Source organism: Dermacentor variabilis, chromosome 1 (assembly GCF_050947875.1).
Source record: "Dermacentor variabilis isolate Ectoservices chromosome 1, ASM5094787v1, whole genome shotgun sequence".
In the NCBI taxonomy this organism is placed as follows: domain Eukaryota; kingdom Metazoa; phylum Arthropoda; class Arachnida; order Ixodida; family Ixodidae; genus Dermacentor; species Dermacentor variabilis.
The window spans coordinates 149,774,433-149,794,216 of NC_134568.1; the positions used below are offsets into that span (position 1 = coordinate 149,774,433).

The 19,784-nt window shown below is 46.4% G+C and overlaps 1 protein-coding gene across 2 annotated transcripts in view; it reads left to right on the forward strand.

Annotated features, from left to right (window-relative positions):
- Positions 1-19,784, forward strand: part of Abl (tyrosine-protein kinase Abl) — a 236,793-nt gene that overhangs the window by 179,385 nt on the left and 37,624 nt on the right. For both annotated transcript variants that reach the window (XM_075697510.1, XM_075697504.1), the window contains exons 7-8: positions 1,084-1,236; positions 12,488-12,577. In XM_075697510.1, the coding sequence (XP_075553625.1) occupies positions 1,084-1,236; positions 12,488-12,577 (243 nt within the window). The remainder of the gene's footprint in view (positions 1-1,083; positions 1,237-12,487; positions 12,578-19,784) is intronic.

A 19,784-nucleotide genomic window follows, 5' to 3' on the forward strand; every position in this document is an offset into this window, starting at 1 on the left:
TAGTGTCAAATTGTAGAGGAAAAAGATCTTTTTCAAACAGTGCTAGTTCCAAATATGGTTACTAAGAAGAATATGAAAAACGAAACCTTCACAAAAATTTAGTAGAATGAAAGAAAAGCTTATATAAAGACCTTAATGCTGCTTTTCACAGAGGGAACATAAAAAGCCTTCATAATATACATTTTCAACGCAAATTATCTGTAATATTCCAGCAGTTATCAGCTTTCTATGTCTCTGTCGGCAAGAATGTCGTGAGATATGTAAGAAAATGTGAGCCCGAGTGACTAGGCTGAGGTTAATTTCTGGCAGTCTTTTAGTGCAAAACTCAACTCCCTGTGTGGCCACCGGCAAGTGATCTTGGTCGAAGGGTGTTAACACCCTGCAGATAAGAACTGTGAACTTTAGAATGTGCAGGATATCTTTATATCAGTGCTCGGAAGCAATGAAGTTGTTTGGAGAAAAAAGCGGAAGTCCATGCGGAAATCTGATGAATCGAAGTTGTCATCCTTGTCAGTGCTGCTACCAGTGTTCAAAAACTTTCGCTCAGATGTATGATAATTGGTAGAAATGTGACGTTTCCGTGGAGTGGTGCGAAATGTCGATCCCATCTTGGGAACTACGAGTGCTCATCACCCCGACACCGGAGCTGCTTTAAAAATCGCCGCTGAGTGGAAAAAGAGAAGAGAAAACCGAAACTGGAAACTAGTTTCTATTTAGCCTAGTAAATGGAGGTAGTTGTCTGAAAACACTTGAAGAGCCGCAAAATACAAATTTGGAACCATTGTTAGTGGGCCGTCGATGGGAATAGGCATGGGCAGAAAAGTGTTGACATGGGACTTGAAAAATGAAGCTATCTAGACAGTGCATTTCAAATTTTAATAGAGCAAGCTTGCTTAATTTACCTTGCGTGACCCCCACTTTTGTTTTCATTGAAGCATTGATTAATGAAAAAGCCAACTGGTGTAGCATTACAGTCTTGGCTCTGGATGACTTGAACTTGGTTGATTATGGGTTTGTATGAAGCTAGAATCATGCTGCTCTGGCATTTCGTATGACTTTGTGTCTGCGCTTGTGGTTATGCAGCTTTTGGCATCCTGCTGTGGGAGATAGCTACTTATGGGATGTCCCCCTATCCCGGTGTGGACCTAACAGACGTCTACCACATGCTTGAGTCTGGCTATAGAATGGAGTGCCCTCCTGGTTGCCCAGCCAGAGTGTATGAGCTCATGCGTCAATGTAAGTTTTGTTTTGCCAGTCCTTTCATTTTTGCAATGTTGTGAGAAAAATGACACGAGAAAATATCTTTCCAAATATGAATTTGAATCTCCAAGTGTTTCAAGTTCGTGTAACTCGCCTGGCTTTCGAGATGTGGCTTCACATTCTTTTTGCCCAGCCGGTCCATGCAATAAAAACCAGTGATACATCGCTGTTAAGTGAACAGCTGAACTAAACCAGTTTAATATTTATGCAAGATTTATCACACAAAACTAAAAATGAAAACCTGAGGTGAACCTGCATGCTATTTAAAGGAACAGTGATGAGAATTTAGAATTGGAAGATATATGGTGGTTTGGAAGGGCTACCACAGTATAATTCAACTCCTGAAGTTATTTTCACGATTGCACCTGTAACAACGTCACCATTGCTATTTAAACTTTTGACGAAGCTTCGCCCCTCTCGCGCGCCAAGCATAGCAGCGAAAAACCGGGCACTAGGATGACATCAACACAGAGGTCACGTGAGCGCTGTATTTGAATGATGCACTTCACCAATACCCATGACGACTTCACGATCGTCTTTGTCATCAGGATCCGTTGACCGACCCGCGCCATCTCCCGCAGGCGCTGCTGCTCGTTTTTGCCAAATTAAAGCGACTTGCGGTTACCTGCGGCCTTTTAAACTATGATTTTTGTATTCAGTGAGGGAAAGACTACAATAATTTGCAGAAAGCTCGCTATTTTTTAAATGGGCTTTACATTTAATTTGTTCAGGCTAGCATGCTAGGTTACCCTTTTGTAATTTCTTGTGGTTTATTCAAAGGAAAAATAATTATTTAAAGGAACTGTGCAGTACCTATAGGGGTGTGACTGCACCACGTCAGTGCTACCAACAGCCATTCTGGCCAGTCCTTATTTCTCGCTTATGTTGCATGCTACTTTGTGCCATCCTATCTCTGAGGCCATGCGTTCACTGCCTTCAAAAAACGTAAATTCACCCACACATGCTTGGGACTGTTGCATTGGCAATCAGCAGGTACACCATTTTGACACCAAAGCTATGCTATAGCTAGTGCAATTTGGCACAGCATTTAAACGAACTTAGCAAAGCAAGTGTGCAAATTGCAGTGCTTGTGGGATGCACAGCACATAGCATTGATATTAACCTGAGATAACTTCTAAACGAGTGTAAATTAACTTCTGTTGGCTTTGCCAGCACATTTTTACCTTACCGTTCTCGCTTAAGGTGCGCCTGCTACTGGCTAGTATGCCTTTGTTGAACAGGCCTTCGCGGTAAACTTTTTTTTTTTTTTTTCAATTGAATGCAAACTGCAGATGGTGTTTTGTCTGCAAGTGGACCACGCAGACATTCTATTCTGGTGGCGGTCGCATGTGCCCTGCCTTGAAAGCGATCTGTGATGAGTGCGGAGTCCAGGTGCACTGATGTCTGATAGCTTCGTGTGCACTGTGTTCCCGCCGCTTAGTTTGCATTGAAGCCTAAGGCTGCACGAAGGTCACTTTGCTTGCTCCTGCTGCCGCTCTTCCTCATGCAAGTGTTTTGGCAGCGGGTGGTCCGCAGTCATCGAGTGAGATGTTTGTTTTGCCTGTGTGCACATGAAACCATGGTACTTAATTTAGTCAGTAAGCAAATGCTTACTAGCTTATACGGCCGATAAAGCTACTACAGTAAAACCTCGTTAAACCGTACCCGCTTAAGCAGTAGTCTCATTTTAAAAGTCAAATCCCCGGCTCAGTGGCCATTGAACATAATGGGTTTTGTATCCGCATACGTAAACTGTACCAGCTTATTGTGTGCGTGTCGGCTAACATGTAGTGTTCCCACTTTTCATTGCGCAAACACGGCGATGCGTCATGTTCATCGGGTGGCCCGGCAGAACAACAAGCCTCAGAGGTTGGAACAATGGCCTCCAAGTGCCCTGTGTGTTTGCATGTGAAGCCACATCAACATCATTTCGGCGCCATGCCAGAGAGCGTTGTGGTGTCGTGCAAACTAGGACTCGCGTCGCGCCGAAGCTCGGATAAAAAAGACGCCGGGTGCTCAGCATAGAAGAAAAATTAGACATTGTTTGTGCTAATGAACGTGACACGAAGAAGTCGGCACTGGCACGAAACAGGGATCTACTGTTGACTACAGTGTGCGGCATTTGTAACACGAAGAAGTTGCTCGGCAGCGCTGCTGCGACTGCGAAGAGATGTCGGCTACGAGGTTCGACTTTTCGCCATTGTTGCCTCTATTGTTGCTGAAGTGTCGACTAGTGACAGTGATGAGGACGACACGGAAAGCAACAGCACGGGTGATTCAGGCCAGACAGTGGCAGAAGCTGCGCATTAAGTCAGCCTCATGAATGCAATCGTCGCGACGAGAATGAAATGAAAAAGGCGCCCTGCGACTTCTGCAGTACTACCGCGCGCGTACACGGAGAATATGTAATGCCAACGAGGAATCTGCCATGCGAGTGTTTGCCGAGAAGAGGGAGCTGGCTGAAAAGCAGGCACGCAGCTTCAGTAAGTTTGAGGCCGCTGTCGTTGCTGCTAGGCGCCGCGGCATCAAACGAAAATAACACTTTTGTCGCGCAAAGTGAATAAATACTGCATGTTTATTTCCCCTTCCATCGCACTCTCTCTGAGTTCCGTGTTCCGTTTTTGACAGGTAAGTGGGCGCGATCTCGTGCTATTTTGGTTATACAGTACTACCGTTAAGTACGTACTTTTTCTGAGCTCCGGCCAGCTACGGTTTAATGAGGTTTCACTGTGTCTTTACTTTGTATAGCTGTCTAGTAGTAATTTACTATTGCAATCGATGCTTTGCCTCTTAAGCAACTTCGGCTATTTTCTGTCCTAAAATTGGCCTTCGCCGGCAAATTCGAACTTCACCAGTCAGCATGCATGTGCCTGAACCCTACGGTGACGCCAATAGTGGCCCCTTTAGTGGAAGCATGTGCCAGCGGAGCGTAGGGGACAATGAATGTGATGAACACATGTCATCTCCTTAGGAAGATTTTCAAGCAATATGGCACCCCACAATGTCTGATTATGGTATTTACCCCATTCTAACACGCTTTTTGTTTTGTTTGGCTGTTCTTTTTTTTTTTCTAGGAAAATTGCGCTGAAAATTGCGTGCGTGATGCAATCGAATAAAAACCAAAACCACGTCTGCATTGTTTGTATGCTTTGCTGCATAAGAAGACTGTTGCTGTAGTGCTGGCTTTAGGAAACCGGCCGCCATGGTGCAACACACGTTCGATCCTTGTCTATGTTTCTTGCTGAAAAATCGGGTGCGCATTAGCTTTCTAGTTTGTTTAGAAGCCTTGAGTCATTTCTATGTTAGTTTTCTACTTTTGACACATAGAAAAGCAGGGTGTGTTTTGGCACTTTTCCTGCATCTTGTTTAATTCTATCAAATTCGTTGGTCCCATCAGGGTCAGATTAGCGGTCATGCACCATTAACCATGCACGCACCTGTGCAGTGAAACTCGTTCATTAGGAAAATTTGATCATTTGGACTCGTCTTTTGGTCCCAGCAGGCATATGCATTATTTAATGGCATGAACCTCTCGTTATTTCAAACATATTTGACCACATACCGGTTAATTCAGACACCCGGGTCTCCAAGCTCGGCGAGTGCAGAGCATGGCAAATGTGCGATGCAAAAGAGTAACAAGCAGCGCTAGCAGCCTATTAATATGAATCGGCAGAGTCTGCATTGCCATAGTCAACATTGAAAATTGTTGTGCAGGAGCGACAGAAACTCTGAACGCTTCATGATTATTTGTATGTTTATATGTTCACGACCCCACGTGACACCATGTTGGCCTCTCGTGCCTTCAGAACTGCATAGTCGCCATTTGCAATTGCATCAATAACCACTGCGATTTCGTCCACAGCAGGTGCAGCAAACAGTTCCGTTTTGACTCCGTGTGCGTGTTGGCTACGTGTGTTCAGAACTGTGTAGCCACCATGCGTGATTGCGTCAATAACGACTGTGGTTTCATCCTTAACGGTTGCAGTGAGCAGTATTTCGGTTTCAACTCAGTGCAATGCATGAGCAATTTCAGAAGCATGGTGGAAGCTGTTGTTGTTGAAGATCGATTCTACTGTGCCCCATGCACTGGCATCAAAGCAGTGTCAACATAGCGATAAATGGACGATCTGTTGTTTTGCTCACTGGCAAAAAAGTACCAGGATGTGCACACGCTAGGGAATTTGGGTGAAAACGGATGTTTTGCACCGCAAGCAAACGGGCCGCACTGCAAAGGCAGATGCAAGGCCCTCGCCGTTGTGAGCGCTAATCGGTCACGAGATGACAAGAATTGCCACTCCTACACTGATTTTGTGGAAAGTAGAAGCAAGGGTTGCTAATTTGTTCAGTGAAAAAAGTTGGATTGGCATAGCGAGCATTTATTTATTGGTATTTTTTTTGTATCCTCAGTAATTTAGCTTCAGTTAATTCAGCAGTCTTTTCTTTTTCCCTGGAAATTTGAATTAACAAGATTTACTGTATGGACTAATAGCTAGCAAACGGCACCAGTAGCAATGTACACTAAGCGTAGCTCTGATGGCAAGAAATAGTGTTCTACAATTTTCTGTACATACCATAGTACAGTAGGGTCTCGATGCGAATCTCTCAGGACAGGCAAGAAATTTGTATGACCCAAAATTCACATAATTAAAAAAAAACTTTCAAAAGTTGGTGAAATTGTACACGGCAATAAAATGGCAGACTTTGTAAAAATTTAGCATGACAAATTGTAACTTCATATAGTCGTAGCACAGTATTTCTCCATGCAAAAGTAAAAGCAGGAAAAAAAGAAAGGAAAGCGAAAATGGAGAACTAGTGTTGCCATTTGTTGTTGCAGTTATGTTTTGCACAGGCAGAGCTCCTATTGGCTGATGCAAATCTGAATCACTGGTATGCTTGCTTTGCCTACATTTTGGCAGCTGTGAGCTGCATATCTTACATGTTTCGAAGTGGACATTTCACGATCTTCCTGGTTATCTCGAGTTTCTTCTGGTGCTGCAGCCTAGCTGCTGCTTGATGGTGACAAGGACATGATTTGTGCAAGATAAGAGAATCCTATAGTGTGGCAGGGTTCAAAGGTAGAAAAACTTGTAATTGTCATCAGGCGCCAGAGATGATAAAAGGCGTGAACTACAGAGATAATCGTGCCCAAGTGGATTAGCGACTGGCAGGCGCATAGATCGTATCAGATAGGCTTGTTAACGAATACAGATACATGCATTCATGCTCACAATTTGAAAAATTTCTGCCTACATGGGAGCTTAAGCACACACACGAACTTGGTTCGTGTGCTCGCAGTAGTTACTGGCTAGTCGTCTGCAAACCTGAACGCTGCTTTGACAGCCATCAGTACGATCAGCTTTTACGTGTGATTTTGCCATCAATCACCGATGTGCCAGCTGTACAAACTTAGTGGCAAGCTTTCTGTAACAGCTTAGGGCTGGTATGGCACGGTGGCCTCTCATTCCAGATGCTGTTTATAGATGTACATCGGTCTCTTTTTGTAGCTTAGAGCAACTCGTAGCTTTGGATTTACACAGTGGGTGCAAAAATATCATGTGTCTAGTGCACTGACTGTCCAGCTGCAGACACATTTGCTCGGTTGGTGGGTGGGCATATACAGACAGGGTCTGTCACGCAAACTTGCCCTGGCCCTCTTGATTTCATAACCTTTGATATGTAGCAAATAATGCCAAACTGAACAGTGAACAGGTGCCTGCTTTTTACCATCAGTGCCGACCGCAGTCAACTTTTGCACTGTACCAATAATGGCTATGCACGTAGTGGTGGCATCGCGTCATGTGATGTGCAATTCACACTTTTGTCTGTCGCGTAGGTCGGCACTTGCATTGTATTCTTCCTGTCAGCCTTCGTCTTGCCACACTGTTTCTTCTCAAGCGACGGGACAAATGCAGTCAAGTTCGCGTTTACGTGATGAAAATGGCACAAGACTTGTAGGCAGCGCTCTAAGTGATATATTGTATTAGATTAGTGTGAACTACCGGTTAACAAGGAAATGGTAAATGTGAACCCATATGCTGTAAAACAAAGATGGAAAACCCTTATGTTTTCTGGAGGAAAACTGGAGAGCAAAAACTTTCTAACCAGTAGAAGATTGCCGTGAAGCATGGTACAATGCGCTATTAAATTTGAAATCTTAATTGGTATTCAGAACAAACCATATTTACTAGAATCTAACGCATACTTTTTTCCAATAAAATGGGTCCAAAAATTGCGTGCACATTAGAATTGAGTATGACCCTAAATCTGTGTTACCATATCGCCATCGGCATTTCAAAATGGCCGCCTCGCACACGCTTTGAGCCTAGCTGTTGTAGCTTCCTCCATGTGCTGTAGTATGTGTGCTTAGATTAGTGCACCGTCTGTCTTCCCGTTTTCTGCATTTGCTCTATCAGCATGGAAGTGCCGACTGCAAAAACGTACAGAGTTCATCACAATACCGCAATTAAAAAGAAAGTGATCACGTGTGCAAAGGCGGACGGAAATCGGGCCGCATCATGGGCGTTCGGAGTTCCTGAAACTTGCATGCGGGACTGGCGTAAACAGGAGAAGCTTTCCGCTCCGGCAGCTGCTACGTACGACGTGGCCGCGTGATCCCTACCTTGAAAACAATCTGCGATGGAGACAGAGTCTACGCATCTAGGCGCACCATGCTGTGTTCTCATTGCACGCTTTGAAGTGAGAGGCCACACAAAGGTCAACTCACTCACTCGCTCCTGCTACCGCACTTCCCTACTCCACCATTTAGTTAGTTTCCGCGGTCATTGCGTGAGACGTGTTCATGTTTGCTTGTGCGTACGTGACACTATGCTTGTTAATTTAGCTGGTAAGCGAGTGTTAAAAAGTTTATATGGTCGATAAAACTGCTAGCCTTACTTTTCGTATAGCTGTCTACTAATTTGCTATCGTACTCGATGCTTCCCCTTTTGGGTGAAACTGCCACCTTTTTTATTTATCCCAGCTTTAGTGTATTGGTTGTAAATGTTTAAATCTTTGTTTTTCCAAATGAGACAAAGTGTATTCCTGTATGAAAGAATGGGGTGCACAGTACTGTAAAGGACTTTCCTTTTTTTAGGTCATGGCAAACTGTTGCATGTTACAACCGAAGGCGTTTTTTTTTTTTTTCCTTTCTTTTTTTGGTCACGGAAAACAGGTGTGCATTACAATCGAGGGTGCATTAAAATCGAGTAAATATGGTAACTGCACTGTTTGATTAACTTCAAACGGAGAAAACGTTCTCAATTCTATTCAACAGACAGTCTATTGATAAAAAAAAAATATTCCAGACCTTCGTATACGAACTGAGCTGTGATCAGTGCTGGCATACTAATTTGATGCTCTTTTTAACAAGAATATAACATACTGTGTATATTGATTTTTAAGCAATAAAGTTGCTGCTAGCAACAAGTCTTGTTGTGTAATGAGGGTAAATTCTTCAGTACCTGCAACACCTGGTTTTCGTGTACGAGATTTGTAAGTATTCATCTTCATATAAAGTTTTCTTATATTTGACAGTCGATTCGATATTCGGCTTTCAATGCAATTAGCAAACTTAGGGTATGTCACGCACTTTCCAGGGGCTGTCTGTCTGTCTGTCTGTCTAACTAACTAACTAGCCGTTTTCCCACAAACCTATGTCTCCGGGTAGTCCATGGTTGAATGGGTAGTGTGTCAGGCTGCTGTGCTGAGGGAACAGGGTTTGAAATCAACCGTCGAACCAGCTTGGATTACTGGGTATATATGGCACTATGTAGCTATGTGCCTCTCTTTGACGAACCTCTGTGTCGCCAATGTGGGTCACAGGAGATGTGGAAGTGGGTATGTGGGCATATTTTTGTACCGCTCTTCAATGGATCTCTTTCACGCTGACTTGAAGCATTGTGCATGTGCCACTTCGTCTGTGCTGCTCTTCAATGAACCTTTCTGATACCAACTTGGGTCACGGGGTGTGAGTAGGTGCGTGCTGCTCATCATTGAATGCCTTTGATGCCAATTTCGGAAACCAGGTAATTGCCACTGGGAATGTGCCACTCTATAATGACGAAAAAGACCCTTTTAATATCTCCGATGCTCAATGGAATAGAACCTGCACCAAGCTTGGACTTTACAGCTGTGCCGATAGATGGTGCAGTGGGAAGCAGCATGATGTAGCTGCAGTGCAGCGGGAGTGGAGCCCGACTGCATTTCAACGACCCGATTTTGCAATGGGAGGCTTCGACCAGCGAAATGGGCCATTAGAAAACTTTTGAACTTTCTCCCGTGCTGAGCGGAATCAAACTGGCGTCACACATATTTCTCAAAGTGAGCAGCACATCACTTAAGCAAGCTGCGCCCCAAATGCACTAGGTATGTGCAGCTTTTCATTTAACGTTTCTCATGCCAACTAAGGCGTTACGACGGTAACATTGCGCTGTGTTGCTGCATTGCTTAAATGCTGAGGGAAAAACCGTTTGCATTCATCAAGGGATTAGTTCTGCCAAATCATTTTCTTGATTCGAATCAGTATTTCAGTCGAAATCTACTATTTGGCATTTGCGCACCCCGACAGAATTTAATAATGTAATCTGTTTGATGGATAAATTTATGCTTGTTTCAAATATTTTGAGAAGTACTATACACAACTAAACATCGATATGACGAACTTGGATTTAATAAAATTCATGATGTAACGAACTATTTTCATTTCCCGATCTTAGTTCCAATGAAAACTGACCTGCCGCGGGTGGCTTAGCGACTATGGTGTTGTGCTGCTAAGCACAAGGTTGCGGAATCAAATCTCTGCTGCCACGGCCGCATTTTAATGGGGGCGAGATGCAAAATTGCTCGTGCCCCATGCAATAGGGACACATTAAAGAGCCCCAGGGGGTCAAAATTAATTCCGGAGTATCCCGCTGTGGCGTGCCTCATAATCAGATTGTGGCTTTGCCACACTAAATTTCAGATATTTAATTAATCCCTTGAAAACCATGTATTTTATTCACAATTTAACAAAGTCATCTCGTGATGACAGTTTCAATTTAAAGAAGTTTTTGGCCATTTCAGGCATGTACTTAGAGCCTGTATGACTACTGAATGTATCAAGAAAATATTAAGATGTCAGTCGAGGCAAAAATAATTTCAAGCATCCTTCTGCATGAAAAGTTTGAGCGGATGAAATGCCATGAAAGTGCGCACCAACGCAGTAAGTAGGCAGGAAACACCGCTGCACCATTTGTTGTACTGTATTTATTCGAATCTAGGCCGATAATTTTTTTTTTCTTTTTCAAATAATCATACACTACACTCTAGGGTCGGCTTAGATTCGAGGATTTTAAAAAATGCGCCAGTTTGTAACTGAAAACGTTAAATATGGTGCATAGCTAGCACTATCTAGAAAAGTCAGTATCACAGCCGCTACTAGCCGGGCCAATAGCCAACTGAAGTACACGAGTGATGTTGCTTTGACCTGTGTCACATCGGAGCTGATTCTTTTTTCTGTGGTATCGGCGTGCGGTGTGGCGTTATCCTAATGGCACCAAACAGGCGATGCCACTATAGTGCCGCTTTCAAACGAAAAGGTGTTCTAGCCGCGGAGGCATAGTAAGCCAGGCGGGACTTCAGCATCGATGAGAAAAACGTCTGTTGCTGTAAGGAACAACGGGAGACGCTTTCGTGTGTGCCTCAATGAGCTGACAGCAATAAGGATAAGCGCGAAATAACAGAGTGCTGTTCACCAAGATCGGGCCGTGTGCGATGCCGCACTGCCTGCGCATGCATGGGCGCGCGGCCGCAAGTTTGCGCGCGGCCGCTAGCTTACGTGTGGACAAGGCTAGCGGCGGTGGCAACATAGAGTGAGCTCAGCACGTTCATATGAAATAAATGCTGTTATTTTGTGAACGCTGTCCTCACTTCTTTTGTTTAATCTACACGAGGAATTTTTTTCTTTTTTTTTTTCGGACATTTGTTCGGGGGTCGGCTGAGAATCGGGGCCAGCCTATATTCGAGTAAATGCAGTATAGTGGTAAACAACTTTTGCAGACGGGGAAGGGGGGCGGTAGTTCACAAGGCTCGAAGAAACGAGAACTGGTCATTCCTTTTGCACAAGGGGGATGGGGAGGGAATGAACGCGGTAACATGATCAAGCATGAGAGGGAGGGGGGTTGCAGAAACACTTTCCTATCTGCCTTCTCCTCCTATCGCGCACCGCACGTCTCCTCCTCGTGCATGGCCATGTATGGGCCACACCCCTTGGAGGTAATCTCTTCGCTGCAAGTGCAAAGGCTGAGCCAAAACAGCATGCATTGGTGCGCATTGGGTTCCCGCGTGTCTAGTGTTGGCGGTTGGGTAATCTCAAGTTTCCGAGACAGGGTGGGAAGAATTCGCTCAGGTTGTGACAGCGAGTTTGAGGTCATCGAGTGAGACCTGTTAATGTTGGCCTGAGCATGTGTGACACTGGTAAAACTAGGAACCTTGCTTCGTGTAGCTGTCTCTCTGCTATCGCCATCAATGCTCTGCCTTTCTGGCAAAACTGACTTTTTGAGGATGAATATTCATATCTTCTTAACTTTTGTTTTTCATTTGAGGGCACCAGCTGCGGGTACTAAGTGTGGTCAGCCATGGCGTCGAAGATTGACAGTGCTGTGCCATACAACTCACACAAAGCTCGGATGCCGTGAATCACGTTGATGCGTTGGTCACAGTGCAATCTGCACCACGCGCTCGCGCTCATAACCACGCTATTATAGCCTGACCTTTTTGCGACTTGTTTATAGTGCTTACTAACAAGAAACTACTCTACCAGGAATGCTTGGGAATTTGTGAAACTGTTTTTACTGCTGAAATTTTAAATGTTGAATGAACAAAATTTGCAATTTAACGAAGTTTTTTGCTTCAAGTGCAACTCCGATATATCAAGGCTCGACTGTATTTCCATCAGCACCATATTCTCAGGATACGTCTCAAGTAGAAATTTTTAGTCCTTTTTGATTGCATGTGAAAACATTTATTTTAAAGTAACATGTTCGTTCCTCAGAAGAGTAGAATTTTGGGACATTTGGTGGTGCATATTTGAGTACGGTGAAATGCAAAAGACGGGACAAAGTAAGGCAAGACAGACGGGATGCATGTCGGTCTCTTCTCATTCCTATATATACAATATGATGATATACTGTTCTTCACTCCCCACTGTTTTTCATTGTTCCTGTTTAATATTTTGATGTGCTCCTTGCAGGCTGGCAATGGGAGACCACGGACCGTCCAACATTCCAGGAAATACACAACACATTAGAAAATATGTTCCAGAATTCAAGCATTACTGAAGGTTAGTGTTTTGAATATTGCAAGTGAGCAGCAGTCTAGTATATTTTAGTTTTCATGTGATATACTGTTAAAGTGCTTTTGTTTGTTCTGTGACAAAACAAATAATTTTGAAGTTTGCAATGTGGAGTCAGCTTTTATTCTATTATTGATTTATTTCAACTGTGAAGCCCACAGAACCAACTTGTAATGGCAATTGAAATTCCTGGTCTCATATTTTGCTGTTAAAATGTGCAGTTGAACCTCGCAGTAACGAAATCGGCGGGGAACGTGAAAAAATTCGGTTTCGTAAGAATTTCGTTGTTGCGAAATGAAACAGCACAGATAGGTAATGCGTTGCAGAATGAAACTTTGCTGTCAAAATTCTGTTAGCCTACTTTGGCAAGCTATGCTCGAGGATATAGAACTGCATTGCCAACAGTACAAAGCACGCCGCATGCGCCGATCAGCAGTGGCAGCACTGCTGTGGGGCAGTATTCTCGGTCATTTGCTTTCGCAGATACGGTCACTTTTGCGAGATTTTGCGTACTTGGCGCCGGATACAGAGCAGCAGCACTCTATGCATGCAGCAGCACTTCACCAGCGCATGCTGTCACCCGTAGGCGTAGGCGCATCCGATGCCGAGCGCAAAAGTGATCGTAGCTTGTACAGTCGATGACTGATAATTTATACTCCACGGGGAACATAAGTCCGAACTATCGAATGCCCGAGAAAACGAATGTATCCAAAAAAAGATGATTTTATTTACATTTTAAGGCCCCTGTGCAAGGTAGAAGGGATTGATTCATTTCTACGTGCACTTCCGCTTACGTGCAACCAAGTCCACCTGTATTTCTGCCAGTTTTGTGTTGTCTCTTTACGCCGGTGCAAGGACTGCAAAGGCTTAAGTCAGATCCACATGTGAAGGCTCCGGAGCACACGGTACATCATCTATCATCATCATCCAAGTTAAAGGAGCTATTCGGCGGTGCGAGAACTTCCTCAATTGTTTCGTCATCGTTCAGTTCGGCACACGACGACACCGCGCTGTCGACATCTGCAAAGTCTTCAAATGTATTGGTGGCTGGAATCGGCACACCGCAGCCCAGCAGGTCATTAATGATGTCCGCATTTGAGCTTGTTGTGGTAGGCGGCAGTTCAGGATCTTCAGTTGGGGAGTCGGGCTCATTTGGAGTTGGACTGCGAAGGCACCGCTGGTGCCATTTGACGTGCACTCTCGATAACTTCACAAGAAAGACTTCTTGGAGCCAGCAGAGCGTTGTCTGGAACGCCTACTAAACAAACAAACAAGTACAGAATGGCGGAGTGCTGTCGGGAAGGCAAATCCAACAAACAAAAGAGTGGGCCATGCGCGGTGGTGCTGGAATAGATGTGATAATTGCGATGTTGATGTGACCTCACAGTTCAGACAAAGCCTCCAAGATTGGCATTTGCAGTTAAACCTCTGGGCCTCTTTGATTTTTGGAGTTTTGGCGGCCCGCTGGCAGCCAGACGGCAGCCAGCTAGTTCCGGTCCTGATAGGAACTCACGTGGGCTGAGATCCCAAGACAACCCGAAGCTGCCCGAAGTTTGCAAAGTCTAACGCCGAAACAACTGGCCAAATCTAAATATGCTGTCAGCATGGCAGCCCCCGGCGAGGCTGGCACGTGTTCGGCGTAGTCGGCCCATTTATGCATTGCCAGCTTGGAAGATGTATAGTTGCATTCAGGGATACGATCACTTTCGCGAGATTTTGCACGACTCGGCACAGGACGCGCACTGGGCCAACCTCGCCTTGCATAGCACAACAGATTGCCTCCGATGCGTCTGATGACAAGACTCGAAATCGCGTGTAAATGATGTATCCCTGAAAGCAATTGCTCGAGGATCTCTGCTCACAGCGATCACGTCGCCCACCGGCGACATTGATGAGTTGGCGTTGTGTCATCACTTCACAAGACATGAAAAAGCAGGATATCGGGTACGTCTCATACGCACAAAATTTCGTGAGGACCTGCTCGGGCTTCGATCTCAGAAAGTTTGTTGCGGTGAATGGTGCTTCTCATTTTGACCCTTGGGAGCTGGGGATGCGGCTGGCGCATGAAAAATGCATGCCTCCTGTGACCAGCAAAAAGTTTCACACGAAAAACAATATTGGTTGCGATCATGAGATCATAAGCCTATGTACATGTGCCTAATGTACGTGTGCCTATTACCGTAAAAACCCGCGTATAATGCGAACCCGAATATAATACGAGGTGAAATTTCTGGGACGAGAAATGAAAAAAAAAAAGGTTTACCCGCGTATAATACGAGTGAGAGAAACTCGGGGAAAACATTTATTTAAATCGGACTCAGCACTTCATTCACTGTCGTCCTCCGCAGCGCTTTCATCGGACAATTCCTTGTCTGACATATCCTCCCAGAGGTACTCGTCCTCGGTGCCATCGAGCGCGTTCGAGATCCCGCACTTCTTGAAAGCGCGACGCACAAGGTCTTCTGGGATGCTCGCCCATGCGTCCGCGATCCACTTGCACAGCGTGGCTGGCGATGCCCGCTTCAGCCGCCCAGTTGGCGTCACTGCAGGTTCACCTGACCGCATCCACTCTGCGTAGCACCGCTTCACCGCGTCCTTGAACGGCTTGTTGACGCAAACATCTAGAGGCTGCAGCTGAGACGTCATCCCACCAGGGATAACGACGAGTTCAGTATTACAATCACGCAACAGCTTCTTCACCGAGTCGGCCAAATGGCCACGAAACGCGTCCAGCACGAGGATGGACGGGAACGACAACAGTGCACCGGGCCGCCTACACCAAACGGACTTTATCCAGTCGAGCACAAGACTCTCATTCATCCACCCTTTCTCATGGCATTTAACGATGACATTTTTCGGCAGCTCACCTTTCGGCATTGTCTTGCGCTTGAAGACGACATAGGGCGGGAGCTTGCGGCCGTCTGCCGTGCATGACAACATGACGGTAACACGCGTCTTCTCGTTCCCAGTGGACCGGACACAAACTTGTTTCGAGCCCTTTTCGTGCACGGTGAGGGGCGATGGCATGTCCAGATAAACTGGTGTTTGGTCAGCATTGCCGATTTGCCCTAGCTGAAAGTTCTTCAGCTTGCGCAACGAAATAACGCGGCGCTGGAAAGCCACCAGTAACTCTTCAAATGATTCCGGCAGCTTTTGCGAAATTGAAGTTCTCCGGCGCAATGAAAATCCTGCACGGCACATATACCGATAAACCCAATGCTTGTTTGCTTTGAAGGTGGAGCTCGTTAGGCCTTCTTCTCTCGCAAGCTCCCTGGCTTTTGCCTGCATGAGCTCCACGCTCACAGCAAGATGCGCGGCTCGCTGTTCTCGGACGAATTCCGTCAGTTTGAGTTCAATTTCAGGGAATGCCCCATTCTTCGGGCCGCGAAAGCTTCTTCGCTTTCCGCTGCACTCGAAAAGTGCTTCTTTTTGCCGTCGCCATCCGCGGATACTTCCCTCGGTGACGCCAAACTGCCTCCCGGCCGCACTGTTGCCGATTTCCTCTGCCGCTAAAATCACATTTCGCTTGAAAGCTGCCGAGTACTGCTTCCGTGCCCCCGACATTGTGCTCCTTCACTAAAAACGATGCACTTCGCGAAGCGCGGTTAACACGTGAACTGCCAAGGTCCGCACTCAACAAAGAAAGAAACGATGCCGTAGCCACGCTGCAATAGCGAAGGCAAGCCGTAGCCAGGCAGCAATAACAAAGCCAAGTCGTAGCCATGCAGATATTACGAAGCCAAGCCGTAGCCACAGAGCAATAACGAAACCAAAACTTCGAGCCGAACTTTGAAATTTTTGTCCGGATCCGCATATAGTACGAGGCGGAAATTTGGGACGCTAATAACAGGAAAAAAACCTCGTACTATACGCGGGTTTTTACGGTACTCAACAAGTGCATTCTTAACATCAATGGCCTGCAGTTCGAACACATATCGGTTTCGAGCTGCCACCCAAACGTACGATGGAGAGACACAGTGAACACAGGCTAGCTGCAACACCTTCGCTAACAGCAGAAAAAGGAGATATCGTTGCATGCATACGTGAGATTTGTGAAAAGGGACACCACCAGAGAAATACAAACTGAAAATGTACTGCAATGTGTGTGAATGAGCGTCTACAACTTGCGCAGAACATGATGCAGATAACATGCACGCATGAGAGCGCGGCGTGCTGATCACCGCCAGGAAGAAGCCTTCATGGGACACACACACAAAAGCTTCAAACTGTTCACCGCCGATCGTATCGCTACGCCTCGCAATGCGGAACGGTACATTAGCGCCTAAGAAGATAACGTTAGAAGTAAGGAGATATGACTGTAGACAGTTGGCTGAGTGAGGTAAATTTAAGTCCTCAAGTGCCCGCATTGCAATTCATCAAGTCCCCACAAAGATGGCGGCGAGCGCCCATCGCCTCTTTTAGTCATCTGCTAGCCAGAGAACTTCCAGAGAGCAGCCAGGCCAAAATCATCCTGGCTGGTTCTGGCAGCCCGCGGGTAGCCAGAACCGTCCAGCCTGAGCAAAACGAATGCCCGGTGGAAGTGCGTGGCGTGGTGGGCGGAGCAATCTGAGAAAAACGAAGATGCTCTGGCTGGCTCTGGCAGCCCGCGGGTAGCCAGAAGTGGAAAATCGAAGAGGCCCTCTGACTGCTTCGTCAGACGCAGGGCTCAGGAATTACTGTCCGACCTCAGTGATTACCATCTAGCATGTAATCTCCGAGGCAGTACTTGGATCTCTCTTATCTGAGGTTATACTTGATGTTTCGTCGAGGTTGCCAGAGGACATTATCGTATTTACACGATTGTAAGTTGATCACTTTTTTTAAATTTGAAAATCTGAAGTGGGGGGGTCGACTTACAATCGAAACCAAAACATGGCACCGCCAAAAAAGCGAGACCAACGGGAGCTACAACGTAGTTACAATTTTATGTTTGCTATATGGCCCTACCCGTAGCTTTTTGCTATCCCACGTGTTTGTTCGCTTTTTGGAAGGGTTTTTCAACATTTTTGAGATTTACAGTGCACGCCACACTTTAGGGGAGTGTCGATAGTTGATGGAAGCGCCGCTGTTCCCATTCGCGGCGGCACCCTCAGAACGGCGGCGCTTGCGGGGAGTATCGGTAGTTCATGGAAGAGCAGACACCGCTCGCGGGTTTCTGCAGCCCGCGGGTAGCTAGAAGTTGAAAATCGAAAGCATTGGTTTCGTGGGTTTGACGCATTCCACTTGACTGCCGGCTACGTGCTACTTCTATGCTTCCTCAGTCGTCATGAGTGCTCCAGGCCCACTAATCGTTCGGCACTCGTTCACAGTAGCGTTGAAGAGGGCTGCCATCCTTTACGTCAAAGGAACAAATCACTGCGCAGCGGGCCGCAAGTTCGATGTTTCTGAACGGGTGGTGCAAGAGTGGCGACTGCAGCGAAGCAAAATTTTCACCTGTGACGGCAAGTGAGAAATTTCCCACGTGCCGAAGTCTGGACGCTTTCCGGAGCTGTAGGCTAAGGTTGCGGCGAACGTCGCTGAAATGCGTGATCGGTCCCTACCAGTGAAGTGTGACATGGTCATGAAACAAGCCCGGATCTTCACCTTTTAAGGACCTGCTCCGCCGTGAGTACGAGTGGCTGGCTGCAGAAGACCGCGAAATTACGCCAACCGGACCTGTCAAAAGAGCCTCCCTGACGCCTGTGTGTGGTTCGGTGCATTCGGCGTGGGCTGTTGTTCCGCAAGATGTCGTGGTGCAGTCGTTTGCCAAATGTGAAATTTTGCTGGACGGCGACGCGCTGTGGGACCGTAGCAACGATGACGATGGCAGCACTAGTGAAGACGAGTAGTCCAGTGACATGTCGGCTACTAATAAATTTTCGTTATTGAATGCGCCCTCGGGTATGTTTTTTTTTGTCTTTTTTTTTTTCTGTCACGCGGTATGGGGGGGTCGACTTACATTCGAGTAGACTTAAAATCGTGTAAATACAGTGAAACCTCGTTAAACCGTAGTTGGCCGGAGCTCGGGAAAGGTACGTACTAAACGGTAGTACTGTTTAACCGAATAGCATGAGATCGCCCACTTACCTGTCGAAAACGGAACTCGGAGAGAGTGCGATGAAAGGGGAAAAAACATGCAGTATTTATTAACTTCGCGCGACAAAAGCGTTATTTTCGTTTGATGCCGCGGCGGCCTAGCACGCCGACGACAGCGGCCTCAAACTTACTGAAGCTGCGTGCCAGCTTTTCAGCCAGCCCCCTCTTCTCGGCAAACACTCGCATGGCAGATTCCTCGTTGGCGTTACGTATTCACCGTGCACGTGCGCAGTAGTGCTGCAGAAGTCCCGGGGGCGCCTTTTTCATTACGGGTGCTGAAGTTTGGAATAATTTTCATTTGGAATAGAGTTACATTATCGCGCCCCTATTGTCGTCGCGACGATTGCATTCATGAGGCTGACGCAACGCGCAGCTTATGCCACTGTCAGGCCTGAATCGCCCGTGCTATCGCTTTCCGTGTCGTCCTCGTCACTGTCGCTAGTCGACACTTCGGCAACAACAGAGGCAACGATGGCGAAAAGTCGAACCTCGTAGCCGACATATCTTCGCGGTCGCTGCAGCGCTGCCGGGCAACTTCTTCGCATTCCAAATGCCACACACTGTAGTCAACAGCAGATCCCTGTTGCGTGTCAGCGCCGACTTCTTCGTGTCACGTTCGATAGCACGGACGATGTCTAATTTTTCTTCTATGCTGAGCACCCGGCGTCTTTTTTATCCAAGCTTCGGAACGACGCGAGTCCTCGCTTGCACGACGCCATAACGCTCTCTGGCACCGCGTCGAAATGATGTTGATGTTGATGTGGCTTCACGCGCAAACGCACAGGGCGCTTGGAGGCCATTGTTCCGATCTCTGAGGCGTGTTGTTCTGCCGGGCCGCCCGATGGAGACGGCGCAGCGCCGTGTTTGCGCGACGAAAAGTTCAAATGCTACGTTTTAACCGATGCGTACGCATAAGCTGGTACGGTTTATGCGGATACGAAACACATTATGTTCAATGGCTGCTGAGTCGGGGATTTGAATTTACTACTTTTAAAACGAAACTACTGTTTAAGCGGGTACGGTTTAACGAGGTTTTACTGTACGGTATTGCAGCAGAGTCGGCATACACTACCACCAGAGACAAAGTCCGGATAATCAAATGTAGAGCTGGCGACTGTCT